The sequence below is a fragment of the Notothenia coriiceps genome, unplaced genomic scaffold, assembly GCF_000735185.1.
Source record: "Notothenia coriiceps isolate Sejong01 unplaced genomic scaffold, NC01 NC01_scaffold00004243, whole genome shotgun sequence".
Taxonomy (NCBI): domain Eukaryota; kingdom Metazoa; phylum Chordata; class Actinopteri; order Perciformes; family Nototheniidae; genus Notothenia; species Notothenia coriiceps.
In genome coordinates, this window is record NW_011336944.1 from 13645 (window position 1) to 26144 (window position 12500).

The 12500-nt window shown below is 39.4% G+C and overlaps 1 protein-coding gene and 1 non-coding gene across 2 annotated transcripts in view; one reads left to right on the forward strand and one right to left on the reverse strand.

Moving 5' to 3' along the window:
* Window positions 1-12500, forward strand: part of LOC104942166 (cytoplasmic dynein 2 heavy chain 1-like) — a gene marked incomplete at both ends in the record, with an annotated part of 29572 nt that overhangs the window by 13246 nt on the left and 3826 nt on the right. Inside the window, 6 exons of the mRNA XM_010767365.1 lie at window positions 1987-2076; window positions 7703-7768; window positions 7876-7926; window positions 8004-8057; window positions 8268-8399; window positions 9414-9486. Of these exons, the coding sequence (XP_010765667.1) occupies window positions 1987-2076; window positions 7703-7768; window positions 7876-7926; window positions 8004-8057; window positions 8268-8399; window positions 9414-9486 (466 nt within the window). The remainder of the gene's footprint in view (window positions 1-1986; window positions 2077-7702; window positions 7769-7875; window positions 7927-8003; window positions 8058-8267; window positions 8400-9413; window positions 9487-12500) is intronic.
* trnam-cau (transfer RNA methionine (anticodon CAU)) lies at window positions 11878-11950 on the reverse strand. Its single transcript has one exon. It is a non-coding gene; the product is annotated as a tRNA-Met (tRNA).

Consider the following 12500-nt stretch of genomic DNA (forward strand, 5'->3'; position numbering starts at 1 on the left):
CAGTTCACTGGAAGGCCCAAATTAATGCCATCCATAAGTTAGATATCACTTTTAGATATGTTTCGTAGATTCATTCGGGCCAAGTACAATAACTTCAGTTTTTGTCCCGTGTTTAACCATCAAAAGAATTTAAGGTCATCCAACGTTTTTAAGTAACGGACGGACGGACTGACGGACTTGAGCAGACCCCGCACCCCCCCCCCCCAAAACGAAAAACTCTTCGGTTCTCCACGAATTACACAAGCCACCCAAAGCAGCGTTAAAAAAGCGGGAGGCGCCGAAAAGCGACTAATTTGCATCACTGTAACTAGATAGGGCACGGCTGGCTTGAGCGATCCACTTGATCGTCGTAGTACCGCTTAGCGAGAGCGCGTATGTTTTGGATTAGGCCAACCGGCTAACTCAAACATATCCAGGTTATCAAAAGCTTATGAGTTTGATGACCTCACACGTGGGGCTTTGTCTGGCATACATTCAACTTAAATAAATAGTTTGGTTTGTTAGGAGAAAAACAAAATCTCTTTGTGGTGTCGAGTTAGATTGGAAAGTGTATGCCCTTGTAAACATCTGTTAAGTATAAGACTGCAAACAGCAGCTGCTTAGCTTTGCATAAAGAAAAACAAAGTTCAGATAACCTCCTCCTCTTAAGCTTACTAATTCATTCTTTATATCTGTTGTTGTGTTATGTCCGTACACAAACAAAATGTAAGATGACAATCAACATTTTTCAGGGTATGCGTGACAATTGTTTGGACAGGTGCAGTAACTTTCCACAAGGTATATAAACTCATATAGCAACATTATTCAACATGTGATTTGTGTTAGTTATGGAAATCGGGCTTCTAATATCTAATATGTCTAATATATTCTGGTATATTTAGTTCAGCACACATTTTGTATGAGCTAAACCTAACACCATTTCCTTTTTTTTCAACTTTTTCGATTATCTTTTGTATCAGGTTAGCTCGATTTATTTCAGCTCGTTTTTTTCAGCCAGTTTATCTGAGTCTGGCCTGTGCAGCTGCAGAGCATCATGGTGTGTCTATCACACTGCTGCTCTCCATCTGAGCCCCTCAACACACTGTCTGTTAAACAGGACACACACATTCTCACAAACATGCACACATAGGCACACAGACAGTAGGTTCAAAAGATTGAGCACTAATTCCCCAAATCCTGTGTGGGTTGTTGGAGCCAGTGCTGTCATCCAAGAATGTCACCAGGCAGCAGCTGTTCACCAGTGTCACGTGTGTGTGTGTTTGTGTGAAGGTAGGCTTGTGGACACATTCACTGTGGTCAGAACGATCTATCTCTCTTTGTTTCAGTTGTTTTGCATGGCTGCGTTTATATTCCATGAGCTGCAAATGAGATCGAGATGAGAATTTGAACCTCTCATGTCTGAAATAACACATACAAAAATCCTTATTGTAGCTCACACACACAAACACAAGAGCAGATACATAAAATGTTTACGTCATGTACTTTATACACAGGGTAGCACAAAAAACACAAGACAGACATCCAGGCAGGATAACATGAGTAAAAGACATGCTGAACTGTTAAAGGAGACAGAACAAGAGAAATCCAACTCAAATTGCCCTTTCTTTCTCTCACATTTACTGTTTGTGTCCAATTACCATGCTTGAATTATTCTGTTTAACTATTGCTATTGAGTTTTTATCTTTTTTTCTGGTCTCACCTTTGGTATTAAAGTGATGTTTTTGTATTTATACACGTTCCCTGTCAGTTTTTAGGCTGTCGCAGCCTAACTTAAAAGGTCATTTGAATACATTTGTCCTTAATATTTTCGAGCTGTTCAAACACCTCGCTCTTATATAGCACAAAGACACTCTGTTAAAAGCTAAGAAATAACACTTTAGATCTCTGATATCATGTCTCTCATACATTATCTTAGGAGCCGCATCTTTCTATGATCTTTCCCTCTTTTATTGTGTTCATGAATGCGTGTTTTTGTGTTTATTTTAGGAAGCAGAGACTACTGAGGCCAGGATCTCTGCTTTGGACGCCAGCTTGAAGAATATGGTGTATGAGTACGTGTGCCGGTCTCTTTTCAAGGTAATACACACACTTACACACAGAAATAGGACAAATGTGGTTTCAGGACTCTCTAAAAATTCCAGTCGTCCCTTTGGTCATTTGTGTTGGTGATGAGAGGATAGTGACAACAAAGAAACCTCAGATGGGTTTTCACAGCAAAACAACATCAATCTGTTTGGAAGAAGACCTCCAACTGTTTTACTTGTTTCCCTTGTTGCTCGTTGTTAAATTGATTCAAATGATAACAACTGCCCAAAACACATCACCCATCATGAACCAAATAAATGTCTCTACTTTTGTACTCACAGCTAGAGAGAACAAGTCAAATCCAACAGCTACCTCAGCTGATTGGGTTATCTAGTTATTTTTGATGTATTTATTTTTCTTCTTTACCACAGTTGGTTAATCTCCCGTACATCTACTCTCACTTTGTAGTACAAAGTTGTAGTAGTGTAGTATCCTTATTGATTGTTTAAACCAAACGCTCAATCAGATAAACAAATACATGTACCCACTTACACACTCAGACCACTGCAACCAACACAGTAATGAAGTGTCAAATGTTGACCAACATGGAGCAGTCATTGCATCGATCGGGCAGTGAATGGTAAATGTAATTTCTCTCTCTCTGTGTGTGTGTGTGTGTGTGTGTGTGTGTGTGTGTGTGTGTGTGTGTGTGTGTGTGTGTGTGTGTGTGTGTGTGTGTGTGTGTGTGTGTGTGTGTGTGTGCGTGCGTTTCAATCAGAGATAGGGAGGCTGTTAACTGCTGATCACGTCTACAGGCTATCAACCCAACAGTAGGACACAGTAACACACACACAGACACACACACACACATTTTCGGGACCCCCTCGAAAACGAGATGGTGCATCTCAAGGGGTTTATCCCAATAAATAAAATGTCTATATATACACACACACACACACACACACACACACACACACACACACACACACACACACACACACACACACACACACACACACACACACACACACACACACACACACACACACACGTGTGTGTTGACAGCAGCAGTCCAGTCATTAGCAGAGAGGAAACATTGGACTACATTATCAGTGCTCCTGCCAGCCCCCCCCGTAGTGCTACAGAAGAGATAACTTCAAGGGGGAGAGAGGATAGTCGGGAGAAAGAGTCCAGTGGAAAGATATAGGTGGATAATGAGCAAGAGAGGACAAAAATGAATGAGGGATAATGGGAGAACAAATTATTTGAAGGAGGATATTATACCAAAGCATCTGTAGGAAAAACAAACATCCCATATCTTCAGAATGTCTTTTTTATAGCCGTGGTCGGCACTCAGACTGTTCTGTATGTTTTCAATTCCACTAGGAACAGAATTGATTCAGCTTAATCAGGTATTGATTGAGCATGGCTACCCACACAGAAGCTTGATTAGGAATCAGGGTTACTCACATTTAGACTGTTGAACCTCTTTTTATGTTATTTTATATGTGTATGTGTGTAAGATTATTAAGCATATGTTATTTGACTTATAATGAGATGTTTTATATTCGACCAGCTTTTATTTTCACCTAGTAAATGTCTTGAAGAGGAATATTTTCAGTGTTCAATTCCTGGATGTGCCTGTGAAATACTAATGTTAGGCTAATAGCAGTCTCTTAATGATATAGTGGTATATTTGAATGAAATATAGGTGATCCATTTTGGATGTGCTTCTTGAAAATGCAGGTGGACATCTGGTACAGATCATATCAAGGCAACTCATTCATATAGCCCAATATCACAAATCACAGATTTCCCTCAAGGGGCTTAACACAGATTGTTTATGTTGTTAAAAAGTGTCATTGCATTTCTTTGGTTGGATGCTCTCACCTAATGTTTATGATAATTGTACCTTTTACAATTAATTTCAAGTTGGAAATAAACATAATTGAAAGAACATTCAGGGTCCCACGATTCCATAAGGTCAGACTGAAGCACTCCTTTTGTACATCAGTCAATCCTCACAGTAAATACAGAGCTAAATCCCAGATCAAATGCACGCTAAAGGGTCATGAAAAAGCTTTCTCTCAGTGATTGCGATGTTATGTTAAATGTTCGTTGTTTGTGTTTCATGTATTGTGTCTGGATAGGTGTCTATGTTGGTGTTGGACTTTATTTGATCTGACCAATAAAGTATTATCGTATCGTAACATTCCAATATGAAGAAAATCTCACACATAAATGATATATTTACGTATATTATCCCCCTGCATTGACATGAAGTGTAACTTGACCATGATGAAGTCAGTGCTTAAGAATCAACAGTGTGTAGTCTTTGTCTGGTTTATGCAACTATTGTGCCTTAAAACAAACATCCGGCCTTTAGAAAAATTCATAGAGAAATCCACTGAGAAAATGTTTCCTTAAAGAGCATAATGGATGGGTGGACACTGAGTAGAATATATATACAGTAAGGGGAGAATTTACAAAATAATTGCTCAGCTGTTGTAGCAAAAATAAATTGTGCAAGTGTCAAAAACCTCGCAAAGAGTGAAATGCACCCCTTACTGTGCTGTCAAACAAATAACGCCTCGTTGCTCCTGGGCTTTTTTGAATGTATATAAATGAGATAATATGCATACTTGGTGTGCAAAATTGTCCCCTTTCTATGCAAATCAGCCTCACCTCAAAAACTGACGATTTCAAACGGATCAAACAGCCTCATGCAGTTACAGTAAAGTCATTTGGGTCTTCAGAGGCTCAAACTCATTCGTTTGGAATGCAAGGACTGGATGCAATGACAGCTGTGTCCTGATAAAGGAATGAATAAAGCAAGGTTACATGTCGTTTTGAAAATACATGCCGAAAGGATAAAGAAGGAAAGAAATGGTAAAAATACCTAATAAATAAGTATTTATTCCCTTTTATTCCAAATACTTGGCTTTCCTTCGACCTTCTTTTAGTTGCCTGCGGGACATATAGAGATGTGACTCTCGCAGCCCCCCCATGATGAGACCTCTGACTCGGGGTGGCTCTCTGAATAAACGCATTGGCCTCGAGCGATTTATACTTTGCCCCATGGATGATTGCGATCAGATGCAAAAAGGGCAATCCCACTGCAAAACTTCATTGCTGTGTTTGCGCTGTTACACGATTATAGATAGCGGTCATAAGCGATGCGACACTGATGGTTTTAAAAGTAACTACAATCCATTCTTTGTGAATCCGCTCTGAGAGTAAAGCACTCAGACACATATCTGTGTGTGTTTAATATACAGTGAATGGATGTCTACCGTTGTTATGTCGGGTCCTTATTCATGCTGCTGTGTGAGGTGGCAGGAATAAGCATTCAGGAGGTTAACTGTGTGTCAGAGACTGAGGAAGCCTCTCTTACATGCAGCAGTTTGAGTTGATGTGCCAAAAGAGTGACATATTCCAGGTTGTACTGGTTCCTGTCCTGACAACGTGTCACTATGACAGCAGTTCACACAAACTCTCACCAACTTTTATTCTCATTGCACTCTGTTGGCTCTGACACATACATGCACACACAGATCCACACATAAACACAAAAACGGGACTTTGTGCCACTCTTTGTTGGATCAGTCATTTCATATGGCTCGGCTCTCTCTCGGTTCAACTGCGCCCACTGTCACTTCAGTTGATGGAGTTGATCTTGGCAGCTTGGTGTAAATCATACAGACATCAACAAACCATGGAGAAGGTCAGAAAGAGGGCACGGTAGTAAAACATCTGTAGTTCAAATGCAATCTGAAGGTTAGCCTCATTGGTGCTCAAGCTGGTTCGACAGCTGTTCGTAAGGTACACAATGAAACGGCTTTTTTCTCAACAACATTTAGAGGATCGGAAGATAGACATAAATACTTAAAAGGGTTTATAAAACTCGACACACTTGCATAATAGGACTAGAAACCTTCGGAAGAAAAGAATGAACCTATTTGTATTAAACTAATTTATTTGATTAACAATTCTCTTACACTTACAGTTAAAGTCTTGAATGTTTATCACAGTAAAACATAGACTGTAAATTGAAAACGCATCGAGCTGATCCCTACAAATGCTGCGAGGGAAAAGAAAGCACCAGCGAATGACTGAATCCAGTGTGAGCAGGAGACATCCATCATATTTCTTTCAAAAACAAAAGAAAAAATATATATTATGTGTCGGCCTGTGGGTGTGAGTGTTTATGTGACACACTACCTGACCCGTGTCCCATGCTGGCAGCTTGTGCAAACAGCTTGACACGGGAATATTGTGGGTCATGGGATTTGGTGTACATGGGTCCCACGTGGCTTGGTTATGAATAGAAACGTAGGCTGAACACAGGAGGCTCAAGATTGGATTGCATTCTCAAATTGCACTATTGCACTATTCCTCAAGCGTAATAAGTATTCTTGCTAACAGTACTTAGTTTAACACACACTCTCAGGTGGATGTAAAAGACCACTGGGAGCCCAAATCACTGGTTTATGGATTTCATTTCATCAATAATAATGGTGTATTTCAGTAACTGCTCATTAGGCGCATCTGAATGATTATAGCCACTGTGGTTTGCAGTAGAGGTTTTCTCCGTTGAGCTACCATCTCCTGTATGTACCTGTCAGCAATGCCCACATCTGGTAGCATTAGCAGCTAATGTAAATAGCCCATCTGATTTCATTACCTCAGTCATTTGACTTAATGCCACTTAACAAAAGCCCATTGAGAGGTATTACTGAATTGCACACTATGTCTAATTTGGTGGTCCTCGCCATCCGGTTGTTAAGTGCATAAAATGAGATGCACATGAATATACATGACCAGCACCGAAGCAGTGTGAACGCATTTCAATGTGAATGCTCTTAGTTACACAGCCTGTTATTACCTTCAGTGAATAGGTATTATGGTATTGTTGTGAAGTGAAACATGTTAGTCAGGTGTAATTTATACTGTAACTTTATACAGAGATAAGACAATATTTGAATGCGTTTTTGTGCCATTCACACAGCAGAATTAATAGTGCCTGTATGTAAAGGAAAAAGAACTTTGAGTTGTGTAAACTGTGTATAACAGTAAAGAAAACATGCAGGTATGCTGTGCTGCAGTAATGTTGTTACTGTCAAACCTGATTTACATACAGGTTTATTTTTTATGTGTCAGTCTTTCTTTCTATATATCTTTTCATAGTTAACAGCATACATAAGGTTTTCTTGTTTATGGGATTCTTAAGAAAACGATGGCATTATATGTGGGTTTAAAGATGTTTGTATATGTGTCGTCTGCATTATAACTCACTGATTTCTTTATTTTTATATTCTCTTTGTTCTACAGTTACTTAAAGCCTTGCATATTCTTGGTCACTGCCTTTCATTTTCTCTTTGAGGGTGGGATATATACTGTATATTGATTATTTTGCTGTTTCTGGTCTTTCACGAATTCCACCAGTGGATGACAAAAAAAGATTGTGTGTGTGTGTGTGTGTGTGTGTGTGTGTGTGTGTGTGTGTGTGTGTGTGTGTGTGTGTGTGTGTGTGTGTGTGTGTGTGTCAGCCTGGAAGAGTTGCTAACATTTTGTTTCTTCTTTATTGGTTGTTGGGTTTTGAGCACAGCAGGTTCTCATACATGTATGTGACATATTCCATCAATCTTTCAACCTTTTATTTCTCTCTCTTTTCAAGGCTGACCAGTTGATGTTTGCTATGCACTTTGTGAAAGGCATGTACCCTGAACTCTTCCAGGAGAGTGTAAGTATCTTGGAAGAATTAGCATATTTCAAAAATTCAGTGACAAATTAAATAAGCTACGTTTAGCTCTGGACCTGCTGTAATGATAACACTACCCTTTGCTGCAGGAATGGGATGTCTTCACTGGATCCATTGTAGGAGAAATGTTTAAGAAAGAGGTAAGAGAGCAGCTTTCTTTTCTGGGAAAACACAATGCTTCTTCTGTAACTCACTTACACCTCTCCTCTCTCTGTAGGAGTTCCCTTCTTGGATTGATCAGGAGAGACAAGGAGCCGTGGCCATTTTTAAAGTAAACGCATTGATACTCCTACAGATGTACACAGACTAACACACTCAAACCATATATAACAACTCAGCAACTTCATGATGTACAATTATTTTGACTTTTCCAACAACCAGTGGACGTATAAAACAATAACTTAATGCGACTCAAAGACAATGCCAGCTAAGCAGTTCTGTTGACCTGTCTTTAACCCTTTTAACTTGAACTCTTTCACAGACTACATTCCCGGCCCTTTACCAGTCGCTAAGTTTGAGTGACTCAGACCTTTGGCTGTCCTTCTCGCAGAGCTCGCAGTGTGAGCAGGAAATCCCATCCTCCATTGCCAAGAAGATTACTTCCTTCCAGCAGGTCAGCTATCAATCAAAAAGCATTCACTTCATCAGCCAAATGGTTATCATAATTTACAGAGTATAGTATTGTTTCCTCTGCCAAGAAAACAATGTTATAATCTCAGTGTATGTTATTGTTCCTCTGTCAGTCAGCAGATTTGAGTCAAGTCTGCTGTAAAGTTAGCACTTGGGTCAGGGAAGAACTGATTAAGCTTAAGTGCAGATCGTGCTGCCATTTATAAAACACATTTAATAATGAAGCATACATTGAGGCGTACCGTAGCAACAACAAAAGTTCCTCTGAATTTGTTGTTTCAAGATGCAATCCGTCAGCGTAGGCCGTCCCCATTCCTGCTTTTTTTTGCAAAACAGTTTTTGATTGCCACTCTTAAGAATCTAATTTGTTTATATATACAATGTTAATTCCAATTTGCTCTTCGTGTTGCAAATATTGCTCAAGCTCCCATTACTTTTATTCACATTGTGCAGATGGGAATTTGCAGAATGTATCCTCCTGTACTAAAACCTAATATTTGTAAACAGTATTTCTCCAAAACATTCTAATTATTATTGATTAATGCTTACCCTATTTACCATACAATACGTTTGGAAGATAATGCTGCTTTGGCAGAAGTGACTGCTCTCTAAATTCTTGCTAGTTTTTAGTGTGATAACTTTAATGAAAGCCTTTTCAAATCTTCATTTCTTTCCCTCTTAAGGAGAAGATGTGATGTGAACAGAAAGCAAAACAGCTGGCTTGTGCCCTTGAGCACACCCTTCACATGTGGTTTGAGATTGAATAAAGATTTAGCTAATCTCATTTCAAAGCATGAGCAAGACAGAAGCCACTTGTCAAACCAATTGACTTATTCATTTACTTTTCAAATGATGCTCTGAAAAACATAATAAAAGGAGCATCCAAATCTAAAGGATGCTACTTTTTTTCTTTTTGGATTTGTCAAGTTTGTGTACGATATGAGTGGGTTTGACCTTTAGTGATACCGGTTTCTTTCTTCTGCTCTCCTCTCCCCAGCTGTTATTGGTTCAGGCAGTCAGACCAGACCGACTGCAGAGTACTATGGCAGCGTTTGCCACCCAGGCCCTGGGTAAGTGTTTCATTGTAGGGCTTTTTACTTTTAAATATTTTCAATCAATGTGCTTAAGTGGGCTGGAGCTGAGCTCAGTACCGTTGTACTTCCATGGACTACAAAAATGTATTTATTATTCACAACATAATCGTGCTACAAAGTGGGCACCCAGCTGCTCTAGAAATGTGTCCCATCTTCATTGATAATTTAAAAGGTTTCTTTTTCTTTCCTATTTTACTGTAACTTGCCCAGACCCTAGATATGAGTATCACATCAATGATTACACACATTTGACCTGGCACACATTTTAAGTGTGCATATGTTGAGATAAACAAACGGACACATACACTGAAGCTCTGCTTTGTACAAAGGAAGAGAAGCTTGATTAGCTGTTGAAAAATGTGAACAAGCTGACATGTTTGTTCTGTTTAGGTTCAGTAAATATTTGCCCTTCTCAATTGGAGTACGATAACTCATAATAATGAGTTGTAAACATCCCAAATGACTAGATCCTCCTTTGCCCCTTTTGATAAACTACTTTGCTTCTGCACTTATTCTGCTCTGTCGGAAGATGCTTTGCTTTTCAAGGTTCTTCAGCCCTCACACTCAACTCAAGCAAAAATACTACAAGGTTCATTCTGGATCTATACACTTCACAATCACGTGTTCAACCCATGTTCCTTTTTCCTCTATTTGTATTTCATCCCTGTATGACTGCCACTGTCCTTGAGTAATTGCCACATACCCACAAGAACACACAAAAACATGCACGCACGCACGCACGCACGCACGCAGACAGACAGACAGACAGACAGACAGACAGACAGACAGACACACACACACGCACACACTAAGACACCCACATTATGTTGTGAGAGAGTTTATTGTGCTTAATGAGCCCATTCATTCAGTCCAGATAATCCTAATGGTGGGTTGGATTCTGTCTGCACTATCTGGCATGCTGCTAATTGATGTCAGGTGAAACTAATATGCAGGTTATAATGTATGTGTACCAAACTCATTTTCAGTTGTGCTGTGAGACATGTTAATTGACTTCTGAGGCTTTTAGTTTAATTGGTTCTTCTCTCGTTTGCTATGTAGGATATTTTGGATTGTGGCAACAGGAGCAGGTTCATTCATCTGTGCATAAATATGTCAGTTTTTTTTTAATCTTCTTTTTTTGGTGAGGGTGTGTATGTGCTGGGCCATTTTTGAGAAGCTCCCAATCTAGTAAATCACTAATGCCAAATTCCTTTTTCCAGGCAACTTTGCTGGCAAGTAAAACAAAATAACACATTTCTCCGAACTTTCTATTCTCATTACACGAAGAAAAATGTATCAAATCAAACCACATGGGAGACATTTACAACACACGGTAACACACAGCCTCAGGGCACGCTTCTGTAGCTTTTCTTGCCTTTGTCAGTCATTTAAAAAGCCTTACTTGGCGTGTTAACCGTAGGGAAATCTATTTGCTTTGGACATCAGCTTCTTCTTCATAAGAATATTCATTGATGAATAAACAATAACTCAAGGCCAAACATTCCCCTATTTTAATGAGACCCCCACTTCCTTCAATAGTTTTTGAAACTAAGGTAAAACTTTATGAGTATATGATCATCTGGTTAGCAGTAAGGGAATTCTAATAGAGTTTGTAGGCTTAACAGGAACAATTTATATAATCATTGTTGCATTTGAACAAGACTGAGGTCTGTTGTTCTTCTAAAAGTTATTGTGAAGAACATTTGATATACAACCTACTTTTTTGCTTCTTTCCCAGATCAGATTTCAACCCCCTGCTATAATGTTCAGCAGCAGCTAAATTCTTACACAAATCTACTGGCACCCGGCTTTAAACAGTTTGCATTTGTTTCCCATTAATCTAAAAACGCATGCGCATGTGGCATAAACTGCAATTAGGGAAAAAATAAAATAATTAAAATATTCACTGACTACTCTAAACAAAGTATGTGGACATCGAAATATTCACACAAAGGCCCTAATCAAGCCCAGGTGCATTGTGTCATGACCGAGCACTGAAGCAGTGACACATTACGGGGAGAGCTGGTTGATGAACACAATACCAAGAGTGTAACTGCAAACATAAAAAAGAAATGATAATACACTTCATTTGCTTGCTAGTTTATTCAGTGGTGAACGTGTGCATGGATGAGTGTGATGCAGTGTGTCAGGGACTTACAATGGGAAGCGTCAAACAAACAAAGATAAATGGTGGTGTAGTGATAGGTTCACAAGAGAACTGCCCAGCTCGGGAGTCTGGTATGTTTAGTTTTTTTCCTTTGTCATAAGCTCTATGTTTTTTATAGAAGCGGGTGTCCTGACTCTTTTCCTTTAGCAGTATAGCCTATGTCTCCTCGTTGATTTTTGTATCTCTATTTTTTAAAACACTGCCCCGTGTGAGGCTTGAACTCACGACCTTCAGATTATGAGACTGACGCGCTGCCAACTGCGCCAACGAGGCTGGGAAAGTCAAGTTGTTATTTATATAAATCTGAGCATCTCGTTCCGTCTGTTGATCAACACAGCCTGAAAGTTGTGTTCGGTGAGTTTGACAAACATGTTTTTTTTGTGCATGTCTAAGCAACTTAAGAAGTCAGTCCTACCATCCAAATCTTTTCTGCAGTTTATCACAGCAGTCCAGACATCTCTTTCTATGCTACTCTTAACCTTATGGTCAACTAGCTCCTTTCTAAGCGTAGGATCAGCAGCTGTACTCTGAGTTTCCTTTGGATGTGTGAGCTTCTTACCCTAGCTCCAAGGATGAGCCAATTCATCCTACTAAGGAAACTCATTCTCACCAGTTGTACGTGCAATCTCATTCTTTTGGTCCCTTCCCTAAGCCTATGACAATAGGTGAGGGTGGTAAACTAGATTGACTGGTAAGTAAAAGACAAGAAAACTATAATTGTCTGAACCAGCTGTAAGATTTGTGTTCTTATACTATAATTCATTTCCCTAACAACAACAAAAGACATAGAAATACAGTCCTGGGATGACAGTGAGGTACTGTG